The 17,217-nt window shown below is 41.5% G+C and overlaps 1 protein-coding gene across 2 annotated transcripts in view; it reads right to left on the minus strand.

Moving 5' to 3' along the window:
* CLMN (calmin) overlaps nucleotides 1-17,217 on the minus strand; it is a 113,179-nt gene that overhangs the window by 18,657 nt on the left and 77,305 nt on the right. For both annotated transcript variants that reach the window (XM_038407861.2, XM_043516646.1), the window contains exons 5-9: nucleotides 14,925-15,017; nucleotides 11,191-11,381; nucleotides 8,679-8,872; nucleotides 7,661-7,743; nucleotides 4,797-6,164 (exon numbers count right to left, since the gene is read on the minus strand). In XM_038407861.2, the coding sequence (XP_038263789.1) occupies nucleotides 4,797-6,164; nucleotides 7,661-7,743; nucleotides 8,679-8,872; nucleotides 11,191-11,381; nucleotides 14,925-15,017 (1,929 nt within the window). The remainder of the gene's footprint in view (nucleotides 1-4,796; nucleotides 6,165-7,660; nucleotides 7,744-8,678; nucleotides 8,873-11,190; nucleotides 11,382-14,924; nucleotides 15,018-17,217) is intronic.

The following is a 17,217-nucleotide window of genomic DNA, read 5'->3' on the forward strand; positions in this document are numbered from 1 at the left end:
GGAAAAGCTCAGACTCACAGATGGAAACATGGGCTGGGGAATTTTGAGGAGAGACTGGATGAGGAAAGTGGTCAGTGGAAACATGTGACTCAAAGAACCAGGCAGAGAAAAAGACGGGCTAGTGAAGGAGAAATAGAGCTTAGGAACAGGTTTGCAGAGTTGGAAAATGAAGAAGGGGCTCAGCAGGTACTTGTTGAAGGTGGAAGGGTAAGGAAGAAGAGAAGAGAGGCTAGTCCTAAAGAAAAAGGGGAAGAGTCAAGGGAGACTACACCAAATATGAGCCCCAGGAGGATACAGGATGGGTTGAAGAAGATTGTAAGGGAAAATAGGAATGGAAAGAACTTGCAGCCAGAGGGAACAGGGGAGAGACTGGAGAATAGCACTGTCACCAGGAAAAGGCAGGTCTATGTGATCGGGGACTCTTTATTGAGAAGAATAGACAGGCCTGTAACTAGAGCTGATCCTGAGAATAGAAGGATGTGCTGTCTTCCAGGTGCTAAGATACGGGATGTAGACCTGAGGTTGAAAAGGATCCTAAAGGGAGCGGGAAAGAATCCCCTAATTATCCTTCATGTGGGAACAAATGATACGGCTAGATTCTCGCTGGAAAGTATTAAGGGAGACTATGCTAGGCTGGGGAAGACGCTTAAGGAAATTGAGGCTCAGGTGATCTTTAGCGGGATCCTTCCTGTTCCTAGAGAAGGGCAACAAAGGTCTGACAAGATTATGACTGTCAACAGATGGCTTAGGCAGTGGTGCTATAAGGAGGGCTTTGGGATGTATGGCCACTGGGAGGCATTCACGGACAGAGGTCAGTTCTCTCGGGATGGACTTCATCTGAGTAGGGAAGGAAATAGACTTCTAGGATCGAGGCTGGCACAACTGATAAAGAGAGCTTTAAACTAGGAAGTGGGGGGAGATGGATGGGAGATGTCCAGAAAATCTCCACGCCAGATTTTAGCATTGAGAGGGAAGAAGATGAAGTAAGAATGGATACAGCGTTGGGTAGGAGAATGTATATGAGGAGTGAGGGCGGTGTGGATACTAGTCTAATAGGTTCTACTGGATGTAGAATGACTGTGCCTAATAGGGTACAAAATGTGAGCGAGGCCAAACAGCAAAAATTAAGATGTTTGTACACCAATGCGAGGAGTCTAGGTAACAAAATGGAGGAACTAGAGTTACTGGTGCAGGAAGTGAAACCAGATATTATAGGGATAACAGAAACATGGTGGAATAGTAGTCATGACTGGACTACAGGTATTGAAGGGTATGTGCTGTTTAGGAAAGACAGAAACAAAGGTAAAGGGGGTGGAGTAGCATTGTATTTCAATGATGAGGTAGAATGTAAAGAAATAAGAAGCGATGCAATGGATAAGACAGAGTCCGTCTGGGCAAAAATTACATTGGGGAAGAAAACTAGAAAAGCCTCTCCTACGATAGTGCTTGGGGTGTGCTATAGACCTCCGGGATCTAATTTGGATATGGATACAGCCCTTTTTAATGTCTTTAATAAAGTAAATACTAATGGAAACTGCATGATCATGGGAGACTTTAACTTCCCAGATATAGACTGGAGGACCAGTGCTAGTAATAATAATAGAGCTCAGATTTTCCTAGATACGATAGCTGATGGATTCCTTCATCAAGTAGTTGCTGAACCGACTAGAGGGGATGCCATTTTAGATTTAATTTTGGTGAGTAGCGAGGACCTCATAGAAGAAATGGTTGTAGGGGACAATCTTGGCTCAAGTGATCATGAGCTAATTCAGTTCAAACTAAATGGAAGGATTAACAAAAATAAATCTGCAACTAGGGTTTTTGATTTCAAAAGGGCTGACTTTCAAAAATTAAGGAAATTAGTTAGGGTAGTGGATTGGACTGAAGAACTTATGGATCTAAAGGTAGAGGAGGCCTGGAATTACTTTAAATCAAAGCTGCAGAAGCTATCGGAAGCCTGTATCCCAAGAAAGGGGAAAAAATTCATAGGAAGGAGTTGTAGACCAAGCTGGATGAGCAAGCATCTTAGAGAGGTGATTAAGAAGAAGCAGAAAGCATACAGGGAGTGGAAGATGGGAGGGATCAGCAAGGAAAGCTACCTAATTGAGGTCAGAACATGTAGAGATCAAGTGAGACAGGCTAAAAGTCGAGTAGAGTTGGACCTTGCAAAGGGAATTAAAACCAATAGTAAAAGGTTCTATAGCCATATAAACAAGAAAACTAAAAAGGAAGAAGTGGGGCTGCTTAACACTGAGGATGGAGTGGAGGTTAAAGATAATCTAGGCATGGCCCAATATCTAAACAAATACTTTGCCTCAGTCTTTAATAAGGCTAAAGAGGATCTTGGGGATAATGGTAGCATGACAAATCGGAAAGAGGATATAGAGGTAGATATTACCATATCAGAGGTAGAAGCGAAACTGAAACAGCTTAATGGGACTAAATCAGGGGGCCCAGATAATCTTCATCCAAGAATATTAAAGGAATTGGCACCTGAAATTGCAAGCCCATTAGCAAGAATTTTTAATGAATCTGTAAACTCAGGAATAGTACCGAATGATTGGAGAATTGCTAATATAGTTCCTATTTTTAAGAAAGGAAAAAAAGTGATCCAGGTAACTACAGGCCAGTTAGTTTGACATCTGTAGTATGCAAGGTCCTGGAAAAAATTTTGAAGGAGAAATTAGTTAAGGACATTGAAGTCAATGGTAAATGGGACAAAATACAACATGGTTTTACAAAAGGTAGATCGTGCCAAACCAACCTAATCTCCTTTTTTGAAACAGTAACATTTTTTAGATAAAGGAAATGCAGTGGATCTAATTTACCTAGATTTCAGTAAGGCATTTGATACCGTGCCACATGGGGAATTATTAGTTAAATTGGAGAAGATGGGGATCAATATGAACATCAAAAGGTGGATAAGGAATTGGTTAAAGGGGAGACTGCAACGGGTCCTACTGAAAGGCGAACTGTCAGGTTGGAGGGAGGTTACCAGTGGAGTTCCTCAGGGATCGGTTTTGGGACCAATCTTATTTAATCTTTTTATTACTGACCTTGGCACAAAAAGTGGGAGTGTGCTAATAAAGTTTGCAGATGATACAAAGCTGGGAGGTATTGCCAATTCGGAGAAGGATCGGGATATTATACAGGAGGATCTGGATTACCTTGTAAACTGGAGTAATAGTAATAGGATGAAATTTAATAGTGAGAAGTGTAAGGTTATGCATTTAGGGATTAATAACAAGAATTTTAGCTATAAGTTGGGGACGCATCAATTAGAAGTAACGGAAGAGGAGAAGGACCTTGGAGTATTGGTTGATCATAGGATGACTATGAGCTACCAATGTGATATGGCTGTGAAAAAAGCTAATGCGGTTTTGGGATGCATCAGGAGAGGCATTTCCAGTAGGGATAAGGAGGTTTTAGTACCGTTATACAAGGCACTGGTGAGACCTCACCTAGAATACTGTGTGCAGTTCTGGTCTCCCATGTTTAAAAAGGATGAATTCAAACTGGAGCAGGTACAGAGAAGGGCTACTAGGATGATCCGAGGAATGGAAAACTTGTCTTATGAAAGGAGACTTAAGGAGCTTGGCTTGTTTAGCCTAACTAAAAGAAGGTTGAGGGGAGATATGATTGCTCTCTATAAATATATCAGAGGGATAATACAGGAGAGGGAGAGGAATTATTTCAGCTCAGCACCAATGTGGACACAAGAACAAATGGGTATAAACTGGCCACCAGGAAGTTTAGACTTGAAATCAGACGAAGGTTTTTAACCATCAGAGGAGTGAAGTTTTGGAATAGCCTTCCAAGGGAAGCAGTGGGGGCAAAAGATCTATCTGGTTTTAAGATTCTACTCGATAAGTTTATGGAGGAGATGGTATGATGGGATAATGGGATTTTGGTAAGTAATTGATCTTTAACTATTCAGGGTAAATAGGCCAAATCCCCTGAGATGGGATATTAGATGGATGGGATCTGAGTTACCCAGGAAAGAATTTTCTGTAGTATCTGGCTGGTGAATCTTGCCCATATGCTCAGGGTTTAGCTGATTGCCATATTTGGGGTCGGGAAGGAATTTTCCTCCAGGGCAGATTGGAGAGGCCCTGGAGGTTTTTCGCCTTCCTCTGTAGCATGGGGCATGGTTGACTTGAGGGAGGCTTCTCTGCTCTTTGAAGTCTTTGAACCATGATTTAAGGACTTCAATAGCTCAGACATGGGTGAGGTTTTTCATAGGAGTGGGTGGGTGAGATTCTGTGGCCTGCGCTGTGCAGGAGGTCGGACTAGATGATCAGAATGGTCCCTTCTGACCTTAGTATCTATGAGTGTTTGGAGGTGCAGGCCCTTAGATTTATATGCTTTAGGGCAGGAATTGTCTTCACTTGTATGTTTTGTATAGCAAGCATGCCATTAGCCCTTACCAGCAACAGCTGTAATACCTAGGAGCCATCCCAATAACAGAAGGTTTATAAGCCAATATGATCACAATGTCAGCTAGACAGACACATTAGACAGTTATTTTAAATGCTGGTGGTATCCCATAAAAAATTCTCATTTGGGTAGTAGTATTAGGGCTCATATTATATTGCCTGCAGCTGTTTTGAGATCATCATCACACATGAGCCATTCTGACATTCCATCCAGCAGAGGGCAGTGGTAAACAATGTTTTGGGAGAACAGACATAGCATATTTACTACAATTATTCAGAAGTCTTGTAGTAAAATTAAGGTGTTGGGGCCAACTTATACAAACAAGTAGATAGCTGAAATTTAATAATCAAGATGAGCACCTCAGGATTTTCTGGATTTGTAGAATCTTGAGAGTTTGTGGATATACTGGTGTCTTCCTTGAGTTCCACATTCTTTCCTGTTAGGGCACCCTGTACTTTTTCAGAGAAGGACTTAGTGGGACTGTCAGGATCCACTTTCTCCTCTTCCGTGTCCTCAACATCCATTTCTGCTGGAGAGACACTCAGGTTGGTTTGCAGACCTGGCTCCAGAATGCCTTCTTCATTGTTTAGTACCAATGGCTCCCCTTCATGCAAATAATTCATTGATAGCTCATCACAGATTTTGCTGTTTTCAGAAACATAAGAGGCAGGACTAGGCTTAGCAAAAGCTTCCAAAACTGCTGATATGGGAACATTGTAATGTGGATAGTAGAAAAGATCATGTGGAATTACAGAAACTTTCAAAGAATTTGGTGACATTTTAGCTGAAGATCCACCTTCACTATGAATATCGAGATTCTCAGGAATTTTTGTAACTGGTGGGGTTGAATTTTCAGATTTGCAGGACAAAGATATTTCCATTTGACCTTTGAGATCAGAATCCTTGGGTGAACAACTGGTATCTTGTACTGTCTGAAAAACAGGTGATTGTTTTAGATGTTCATACCCATCTGGAAGTTTAGGTATTTCTTCATCTAGTAGACACAAAACATATTTATGTATATCCTCTTCTTTGGAAGCATTTTCCTGTAGAAAAGTTGAAGTTATGGGTTCAGTGTTTTCTACTAGATTTGTTGGTTCATTTATATGTCCATCTGAAGTCTGAGATAATGGGCTCAAAGAACAACTATCCCATGTTTTGTTGACTAGTGAGTCCTTAATTTCATTGTTGCATTCAAGAGACATCTTTATAGTAAATTCTTTTTTAGAAAATGATTCTGAATCAACTGTGTCAGCAGCATTTTTCTGATCAGTTAAAACAGTTGCTGAAAGTTCATCATTCTGTTTCAGTTGATCATCAGATATGCTCCCTTCATTCTGAATCAGTTTATCGCTAAGAACTTCCCAAGAGGAACTGGAGTCAAAACTGATAGATCCTGTAATCTGCAAAGAGGTAGGCCTCTGAGGTTCTTCTGCAGATAACAAAACCAATGACTCCTCTGAGACTCCCTGTGAATGATCTGATAACGGTTGATTCAATTTGTCATTAAGTTCTTCATGTGCAATTTCTGACTGGAGTTCCTCAGGCAAATCACGGACACAAATCTTTGTAGGAGGAGAGTGGCTCCTTTCATGGTTAACAGTGTACGTACATTCTCCATTTTCATTCAATATCAAGATCTTGCCCCCTTGTTCTGAAGGTGTGTCTTTGATATGGACATATGTGGCTTCAACTGGGATTTTCTTATCAGGATCCGAAAAATCTTCCTGTAAAGGATGATATAGTATTAAACAGTAATTTACATATCACTTTACATTTTCAAATTGCTATAGAAAGAGTCATTAATCAACCCTTACATCATTCTTTGAACTAGTCAAGTAATGATTGTCCCATTTTGTAAGTCAGGAAACTGAATTAACGAAGTTAAACTGTACAAGGCCACACAGCAAGTCCCTGGCACAGCCAGATTAGAATTCGGAGATCCCAGTTCTCAATCATTAATTCAATTCACCTCTCCATGAGGCCTCTAGGGGGATAGCTGCTTTAAATGTATATTAAATACAGAAACTGGAGTAAAATAAACCCAAGAGTCCACTAAATCTATTGTAGATCATATTGATCTGCGAGTCTGATTTTTTTATTTACAGTCTGAGCTGGGCAGTTTATCTGAAAAGTAGGAAGAAATTTGAGCTTTTTTTCCTCACTCATAAAATACAATTAACTAACCTTAAAAATTGATGGTGTAAAACATAAGTTGCATGAATAATGCAACTGGAGACTTTATTAAACATAAATCTGAAGAAAACTAGTAGCAAAGTAATTTGAAGGTGTAAGAGCTGCATTTTTATCTGTATGCTACTTGAGGATAAACAAGAAAACTATCATCCTGCTTCTCGTGGGGAACAAACATCCTTGGAATCGCCTTTTCATACCAAAAAGGTGTAATTTAAAATTAGTGATTACCAACCTCAAGAGGTCTGAGGTTTAGATAAGCCCTGAAATGTCTGGCTACTTATACAGACCTAAATGTGATCTCCCCAGTTCCTACTTCGCTCTCATTCTTTTCAGCTCTTTGAATGACTCCCATCCTTTAATTTCCTTTCCTCTGTTCCACTACAAACTCCTCTACCAGAGCCCCAGAAGGCCCTCTCCATCCCACACATGAAGTTTGCTTATCTACCAGCTCTTTCCCATAAATCCCAAACTGGCCCCTTATCAAAGGTAAGGTCTGTAGTGAAATCATGGTCCCACTGAAGTCAATTGAAGTTTTTTCCACTGACTTCAGTGGGACCATTATTTCACCTCTGCAGTCTTGAATCTGGTACTATGTCTTCTGAGCAACAGCACCAATCTGAGCTCAGATCTCATGAGATTTGAAGACAGAAACCAGTCCAACAAAGTCTGTCAAATTGTCTAAAATCCGGGTTTTAGCACAAGGATAAAGCCTATTAAGGTTCAGGGATAAGAGAGGAGTTGGGTAGTACTTATTTGAATTGATCCTAACTTTTGTAAAACAGCTTTGGGTTTAATGTTTGGATTGAGTCTTATTTTCTCCAAAGCAGTTTAATGGCCCCAACTTAAAACCTAAGGTATCGGATCAGACAAACAGAACAGGAATCACTAAAATATGATATGGCTTTTAAACCACTTGAAATAAATTGCTTGTAACAGTTCTGAAGGTAAAAATGAGAACATATATCTGACTTCCTCAAGGATGCCATGACAAATTATGAAAGTGCTACTTTATGAAAGAAAAGCGTACCCCTTCTATCTCTTGGAAATGCTCCAGAAACTGTGCCACATACGTCATAATTGATTGTTCATCAGGTGACTCAACCATTATATCTATGGGAAAAAAAAACACAAAGCATTGGACTCTTAAATACTGAAAGAGGACTTGCACAGAAATGGGCCTTCAGAGGCATATCCTACTTTTATGATTCAATGTAGAAACATTCTTATGAAAACCCAGAGACTTATTATTTTATTTTTGAGAGAAGGCAGAATCCTCTTAATTGTTGATGGAACCCAGAGGATCCCTCAGTCTCCTCCACTTTAATACCCTTCCCCTGCTCCCCAAACTCAAACAAGTCCTAGGTCAGGGTCACCCTTCTTAGGATATTCCCATCGTAGCCTGACAGTGCTGCTCTTTCACCCGCAAGTGGTTTTGTTGAGTGACAGGCAGTGATTTGTTTCCAGTGAGAAAGCCAGGGATATTCTATACCTCTAAATGGGTACCACTTGCATACAGGCATCTGCCCACTTGCCATCAGTTGCAGGATCGAGGCCCAACTTCAATTTAGGCTTGAATCAGACAGAATAGGGACAGGTATTACAGTAGAAGTTTCTTTTACTCAAGTAGAAAAAAAAAATGGAAGAGGCAAGGAAAATTTAAAACTAAATTTAAGACAATTCAAAATAGGCAAAAAGGAAATTTTAGAATAAGCAAGGACAATTTAAAAAAAAGGAACAGAGAGAAAATAACTGGAGCTAGCAAGATGTATGCCTACCATCCTCCTGATCATTTTGCTAAGACATATGCCTACCATCCTCTTGATCATTTTGCTCATGTACTGGATCCCTTTATCCCACCCTTTGCTCATTTTTGTCTTTTTAGATTGTAAATACTTTGGTACAAGACCTGCTTTTGTACATTACCCAGCACAATGGGGCCCCAATACTGACTGAAGCTAATGGGAACTATTGCAATAAAAATAAATAGTCATAAGTTTTTAATTATTTGATAGATGCACCAAGGAAGGCTGCTGTGAATGTGTTACCTTCTGGCTCCAGAAGTCTAGGAACACCAAGTTTATCTTGTGCTATGCTGAAAGCATCCTCTAAGTTTTCCCGGGCTGATTTCTCCAAAGCTCCCTTCATGTCTACCAAGTTGGAATCTATTGCTTTTATTATAGCTAAGAAAGCAAGGCCACTCCGCCAACTGCTGGCAAAATCTTGAACTGCAACACCATATCTAAATTTAAAAAAAAAAAAAATGTATTGTAGAAATATATATTAAAAAACCACAACAACCACCACCACCATCCCACAACAAAAGCAGTGCCACTTTCTAAAACTCCTGAATTATAAGTAAAGTTGTCTGGCTGTAGTCATTAAAGGAGAGAGTTTCTTGGCTTTAAGACAGTAGGAAACGCTTTCATACAATATAAAGATTCACTGTAAGTTGAGCCAACAGTTTGGCTACCAACTTAGATCAACCTGCTCATAGGAAGTCGTTAACAAAAACAAAACCCACAAGTACTTAGCAACCGTATTTAACATTTACAAAACCAAATGTCTGTGTAATTACTGATTTTTACTTTGCGATAGTGTTTTAATGCCATAGTATGGGAAAGGGGCCAACACATAAGCATGTTAAAAGCTATCATAAATGCGTCACATTTTGTGTACACTTGGCCTTAAATATAGAAATTTATGCCATGCAGGTAAAAAAAAATCCACATTTGACAACTTTTGCATTTTCACAAGAACAAAAATGAAATACCACAAAGACAGAGATTTCTGAAAGATTCATGGTTTAAAATGCTACAACCAAGTTTTCACTATCATTGTACTTTGCTGTTTCTTTCTATGGAAGCTATAAACAATTCATTTCCCAACCATTGATTTCTTTCCAAACTATTTGAGTGGCACTGAAAACACTATGGCCTTTGATTGCCTTGTTTATTGTTTCCTCATTGGTACTCCACAGTTACCAATGGTATTGGTCAGTGTCTTAGTTCTAGAAATAGGATTTATTCATTAACTTGTTCTTTCTCTGCTGTCTGGATTGGCAGCAGCTGATCACAAAACAAGCCATATTCATCCTTGGTTCAATTCCACTGACTTCACTGGAGTTTCACCAGGGATGGATGTGGTCCAAGGAAGAAGATTTTTAGAAATGACAGTTTTAATTTTGCATTTGCAATGTGGGCCCAAATGTTCCCTTGTGTACAGCAAAGGGATTTGTACATATCAATCCCTAATACATTAATTTGGGTAAGTGAATTTTGACCCATATGCCTTATATAAACTCTGGCTTTTTCTTTACCATTTCTTTATGATTCAGTGGGACTATATGAAAAATCCAGAAGAGACCTCTGCACTATAACAATTTTACACTAATTAATATTTTTGGCCTAAACTACTTGACATTGTCCCTGTCAGTAATGTTTCATTTTAAATCATAATCTAGTTTTATTACAGAGTATCTTGAGATGCAAAGGTCAGATTAAGATGCAAATGTCACCAAAGTTTAAGGGAGTTTTTAATCCAGTGTTCCCATTGGAGCCCATCTCTTGTTGCATAACACATGAAATGGCAGTTCTTATACAGGAACAGGTCTGATTCTTTAGAATGAACAGAGCAATCTCAAAGGGGAAAAACAACAACAACAACAATTATCTTAAATGCAATCAAAATCTTTTAATAATTATTATCAGATTCAAATCCTTCATTTATATCTAATCTTTTGATTTACACAAAACACTCAATAGATTACAAGCACCTCAGGACAGGGAATGAGTCTGCATCTGTGTCTTGCATACTGATTGCAGTTAACATATAATGCACAATATCATGAAATCAGAGGTGGATTAGCTGCTGTGCCAATGGGGCCCATGCCCAGGGGCCCCAAAAAATGGGAGCCCCTGCGCTCTGCCCCCTCCAACACTCCAGCCAGGGAGCGGATACAGGACTTGGGGGCTTGTCCCACTTTACCCCTCCCTGCTGCTCCAGCCAGGGAGCAGGGTTGGGACACAGGCTTGCCCCACTCCATCCCCCCAGCCGGTGCTCCGGAGGGAGTGCAGGGTTGGGGACACGGGGGCTTGCCCTGCTTTGCCCACCTGGCGCTCCTGCCGGGGAGTGGCAGGAGCGTTGGGCGGGCAGAGCGGGGCAAGTCCCCGCGCCCCAACCCCACTTCCTGGCTGGAGGATGGGAGAGGTGCAGCGGGACTGCAGGTAGAAGGGGTGGGGAAGGGCCCCCACTTGCTCTAGTTCAGGGCCCCATAACATCCTAATCTGCCCCTGCGTGAAATAAGGAAGATACAGGGCCTGATATTCTGCCAGTTTAAGTCAGTCAGTCACTTTAAACCACTGAAGATCTCACCCAAAATATAAATTGCTCACTCTAAACCTGAACACACTAAAACAAGAAATATCCTACAGCATTTGTTATTGTCATAGATTCCTCCCATGGACTACAGAGGGAAATTAGTTTCAACCTCAGAAACAAACCCATTTGCAGCTGGTAAAATGGAGACTTTTCTAAGCTACCAAAAGGAGGTTGGCTTACTTTCTGGTTTTCCTTTGAACCCAGGTTAAAAGGGCTCTGATTGCTTTTCGCTGATCCTTCACTGAAACAGACATGCTTCTCTCTATATTAGGAGTGCTCGGGTGAGATGTGTCTGAGTCAGCCCCGCTGGGCCCAGATGACAGACTGGATGAGGAGGAGTTCCTATTGAGGTTGCCTGTCAGTTCTTTAATCTGTATTGAAAAAGGTAAACCACAAGGTATTTCAATTCAATATAGACATTCAATCATCCATAAATCCTGCTTTCAGGAAAAGTAACTTTTGTTTCCTCTGAAATTCAGTTAACAGTCTAATTATAGGTCTGTGCATTAAAGAATTCAGCAACAACTACACCAACCAGAATAGACCTAACTAGCAGCACCCTTGTTGGCAGTCTCAACAGAGATGTTAAGACTGATGGGCAAGGATACATGCAGTGTTGTTGTAGCCATGTCGGTATTAGAGAGAAAGTGGGTGAGGTAATCTCTTTTATTTGACCAACTTCTGTTGGTCCAAGAAACAAGCTTTCAAGGTTACACAGAGCTCAGGTCTGGCAATAGATATTAGTTTACAGGCCTGGTTGAAAATTTCAAAACATAAAATTGTCCTGTGGGAAAATGGGTTTTCATTGAAATAAAAGATTTCTGTTGGAAAAGATTTTGGTAGAATTTCCTGTTGAGAAAATCTAAATGAAATGCTAACCAGAGGAGATGGGTTACTTCACTTTTTAATAATGAGTTCTTCAAGATGTGCTGTCCATATGCATAGTAGTGCACTTCAGGTTGTGCATGTGCTCCATGCATCCAGAGCCAGAAATTTTTCTCTAGCAGCATTCATCTGGGCCATGCATGGTCTCCCCACACTCCACACCATGGAGATAAAGGGGGCTGCCAGACCACTGCCATCTTAGTTCCCTCTCTGCCACCAGTTCCAGGTAGAGGGTGAACAGGCAGTGGGGAAAAGAGGGTGGGTAGTACACTGCAAATGTCAAAGAACTCAAGTTGCTACAGGGTGAGTAACTGGTCCTTCAAGTGATTGTTCCTATGTGCAGTGCACAAAGAGCGTCTCTTTCAAGGAGGTGAGTACCTGAAATCCTATGACACAACAGATTGCAGACTGAACTGCCCTGCCCAAAGTAGTATCAGAAACAGCTGCTTCCACCAGTGCATATTGTCTAGCAAAGGTATGAACAGAACTCCAGGCTGCTGCTCTTTAGATGTCAGTAGTAGGGACATCTCTAAGGGAAACTACTCATGCTGCCGGAGCTCTTGTCAAATGTGTTCTCACATTGCCTTTGAGGGGGATATTGTTCATCTCATAGCAGAGTAGGATGCATCCTGAGATCCATTATGACAGCCTCAGGGAGAAAATGGCCTCCCTTTTCATTTGTTCCACCAATGATACAGAGAGCCTAGGAGACTTTTGAAATGATTTTGTCCTTTGGGAGGTAAAAGGCAAGAGTTCTAGGCATGTCCATTGAGTGTCACACCACTTCTTCCCTGCTATAGTGAGGTTTAGGATAAAGCACCAGTAGGTGGATACTTTGGTTAAGATGAAAGTCCAACACCACTTTCAGAAAGAACTTTGGATGCAGTCTCATGGATACTTTACCCTTGAGAAAAACTGTATTGAGAGGGGGGTCTGTCAGGAGCCCCTGATATTCACTAACTCTCCTGGCCAAAGTGATAGCTACTGAAAATTCTACCTTCATAGAGAGAAGTAGCAGACAGGAATCCAGAGGCTTGAATGGCACTTAGTCAGGGATGATAAGGCAAAGTTAAAGATCCAGGCTGGTACAGATTTAGCCTGTGCAAAAATTACGGGGTGAGAAAAAACAGGATAGGTAACTACCAATGAATGAAAGGTGCTGAGGGCTGGCAGGTGTAATCTTGGGGGAACTTATAGTCATCAGCCAAATAGGCTTTTCTAACTACAACTTCCATCCAAATACCATGTCCTCAGATGAAGCATGACTGGGTTGGTGTGGTAAATCCTTCCCTAATTCTCAGTTAAAAGGTGAAATATGCTGAAGATTCCTGACATATTTAACGATTTCTAGGAACCCTTCAGGACATATTCTGGAGATGGGCATCAGTCATAGTCCTTTCCAACTCGAGGATTTGGATTGCAGATCCAGTGGAGGAGCTCTGGGTACTGGAGGAGATGGCCACAACCTGCCGCTGCTAGTTGATGGTACCGGTGCAAGTCTGGCTTAACTGCTACTCAAGGTTGGGGGTGAAGAGAGATACCGTAGGTAGCTCAGTATTAGCTGAGGTCTCAGTACTTGGTGCTGGGCTCTGGAAAGCTGAGGGGATTCTGGTTTCAGGAACACCGAGAGATCATCTGGAGCCAAGAAACATAAAGTCATTTCTGTATCCCGAGTCACTGAGGCAGAAGGCACCAGCAGCACTGATTTTGTAGATTTTGGTGCCCAAGTTCCAACCCTGGTTCTGGAAGATGCAGCAGTCTTTCCCTTCAAAGAAATCCCAGTATGGTCCTTCCCAGTACCAGACCATCCCCTGCTCTGGAGCATGAAGCTCCAATGACTTGGTTTGGAATGTGGACTTCTGCCTCTTCTCAGAGGGCTCGGAAGGGGAACCTTCCCTCTTGCTGTTGGGGAAGCCCCTGTGTTTCCCTCCCACTTGTCTGTCCTGACTCTGCTCTCCAGAGTCTCTCTGAGCCAAAAGAGGGGTGGAAGTCTTGGAACCACACAGGACTGAAGAAGTGGGGCCTCTCCTGCGTTCTTCAGGCCAATATACAGGCAATCTATATGTTCAGAGGGAACCAACCCCCTAAAACTATCCTAAGTAAGTATATTAAAAAAGCAGACGTTTTTTAAAAAACTATTTGCAGAGAGAACCTGAAGAAATCAGCATGGACATTGACGCTCCATCTCAGATCACAAAAGGTGAGAAGGAACTACTCCGTTGTCCCTACATTGTAGAGCAGGAAGAGAGTGGGGGTGCATGTGTGGACCAGATGAATATTGCTAGGGAAAAATGTCCAGTTCTAGGTGCTCGGAGCACATGCACGACCTGAAGTGCACTACAGAGAAAAATCACTCAAGCAGAACAAAGTATTTCATTTCAGGTCAACATTAACTTTACCATCTGCCTTAGGCCTGGTCTACACTAAAAATTTAGATCAACAAAGCTATGTCACTCAGGGGTGTGAATCACAGTGTTGAGTACTGCAGCTGTGTTGATCTAACCCCTGGTATAGACAAGGCTAGGTTGATGAAAGAATGTTGACATTGACCTAGTTACTGTCACTCAGAAAGGTGCAGTTCCTACAGCGACGGAGTATACCATTGTAGCCCCCGTAATGTAGACAAGTCCTTAGCAACTGTGTTGTTTCACTGTACTTGTAGTTCTAGGTCCCTCAACCCCCATTCTCCCCTCTGGACCCTGCCCCCTAGTTAGGCTACATCTCCTGTGATGCACCAGTTCCTCTGTAGCGGAGCTGCTGCAATGCATCCCACAATGCTCAGCCTCAGGGAGAGACCATGGTGCATCTTGGAAGATGAAGTCGGGCTTCTAGACTTGTAGATCACTACTACAGGTAATACCTCTCGATCAGGGTTGTGATACTAGGTATAAAACTGATGTAAGTTAGAGGAGAATCAATTCCCCTGTGCTTTATTTCTGGTCTTTATGGATATAGGTCAGTATTCTGCTGGAACTGAATGATTTTATAGATGTAATTCTCTTGTCATTACAGCATATAAATGGTTTTACCTGAAAAAACAGGATTATATTCCATATTAGTCCAAGTACCAGAGAAGAGTTTCCATCCGCTATTTCTGCTGCATCAATGCTAACCAGTTTTACCTACAGAAAAATAGGTTATAAGCTTAAGGGGATGTGTATATACGGATTACATAAGAAACACACTTTAAATTTAGAAAATGCATCAGCTCAAACCCCAAGACGGTCACAGAACCCTTCTACAACCCAAGAAAGAGTCAGTTCTTGGAATGTGCTAACAAAAAATTGTCCTTGACTCGTTAACTTTTTTTTAAAGCCAGTCCATAACGGCATCAAAAACTGCACACAGTCTCCAGAGCTGTTTTGGACACTCTTCAGAGGCATCTGCCCTAAAGTCATTACAAGGAAAATAACTGCAAAAGTTAGACATCATAAGGAATTTATATTTACTGGCCTACTCCTTTCTTTAAAGACCACCTGGGCTGCTAGATTTCTCTCATCTGCAGGGAAGATGCTGTTTTTATACAGTCCCTATTTCCCAGCAAGCTATACCAGGAATTAGGGTTATAAATATGGCTGCTGTCAGGGACTACAGGTCCCAGCCCCACCCTGTTTTCATGGATCTCAGAGAGGAGAGGAGAGCTTGGAACTACCAAGAGCCAACCTTGTCTCTCACCATGAAGGAGATGGGTAAGCCCTAGTCCACACTGCTCATTTCCAGCCTCAGTCCCTATAGCCAGGGTTAGCAGAGCAAGTGTAAACCCAGTACCACTTCCCTGAGACTTTACTTCCTCCGCATCTGTGCCAGGATCTCCTTCCCATACTGGTATTTCTCCCATACAGACTTGGAACAGGCTTGTTCTGGCTCAGAATGATTCCATTTATAAGCCTCAAAGGATCTGCATTTCTCGTTACACTTTCTATACTTACAGTGAGGAATGAGACCACTTCAAAATTCAGACAGTTTGTATTAAATACAGTATAAACTTGAGGCGAGGGTAATGTGAACTGAAATCACTTTCTGTGCAAAGGAAAATAAAGCTTCCCAAGACTTAGCTTTTCTTTTTAACATGCATCTCCCTTCCCCACACTTTACCATATGGCTTCTTAGAGTTTATCACTGATCTCCAACAAGATCAAATAGAATAATTGCTGGGTTTGCCTTATCCTAGGAGATCCCAAAGTTCCCACATTGTGGTTTCTTTCACATGATAACACCAGGATATTATTTATTTAGACAACGCTGCCTTGTTGTTGGCAAAGTAGCAGAGCAGGAAGCAAGGAAGTTGTCAATATTGCAAATGACCCTCCGACTGAGTTAAAGCCGAATATATAGTCTGTATTTATCACTCAGAAATGTCATTCATATGAATCACTTTATCCCACTACCCTACAGAATTGCAGACTGTGTCAGGTTCCACCCATTTGTGGTTTAATAAATAAACTTCTAGTTCCATATAGCCAAGGCATTTTGCCAACATTTTCATCCCCACCCTTCACTCCCAGTTTGGTTTAAGCTGAAATAAGATTAAAATAGCATTTTAACCTGTGGTATACAGAATAGTTTGCTATCCCAGTAAGAGGACACCTCTAGCTGTCATACTTTGAGATTCAGATTTTCTTACAAGCCACAAAATAGATGGTATGGGACAATTTTTTAGACCTATTGCATTTTTTAAATGCCAGTTTGTCTCAGGTGGGAGCTCTCAACTGGCATTTACTGTTGGACTGCTTCCAGTATCAGCTGTTGTCTATCACTGCTGCTTACCTTTGTCAACCCATTCCTGTACAGATGGCATTCAGTTGTAAAGTTTTAGTCACCTACGCTCTTATGGAAACAATCAACATAGATTTGACTGTTAAATTGGCACTCCGTTAAAAAGGCTGATTGTGCCTCAGGAAAGCTCTCCCCACTCTGTTCAGCCTTTAGATTCTGTAAGTGGGTTACAGACTATGACAAAGAATGGCCCTTAGCAACAGGGTGAGTGTAGAATGTGATGACAGCAGCACATGTAGAATTTAGTGCTATCAATGGGTGGAGCAACATGGGAAGAGAGGTGTTTTCAGTCTGCCCCTGAGTGTTGACTGGGTTTGTGACTGAATTGTAGGGCGTGTGGGGGGTGGACGTGTGTGGGGGGTGGACATTAGAAAATGTGTCTGAAACTGCTGCCCAAGAGCGTACAGTTTCATAGAAATCCCAACATCTCTCAGTGTTTCAACATCTGAGATGTGGAGCAGTATATTTATTTTAGGGCCAGATCATCTCCGGATGCAGGGTTTTCCTCTGCAGGGGACTGGAACACCAGTGAATTCGAACACAGTT

Source organism: Dermochelys coriacea, chromosome 6 (assembly GCF_009764565.3).
Source record: "Dermochelys coriacea isolate rDerCor1 chromosome 6, rDerCor1.pri.v4, whole genome shotgun sequence".
NCBI classification, from domain to species: Eukaryota; Metazoa; Chordata; order Testudines; family Dermochelyidae; genus Dermochelys; species Dermochelys coriacea.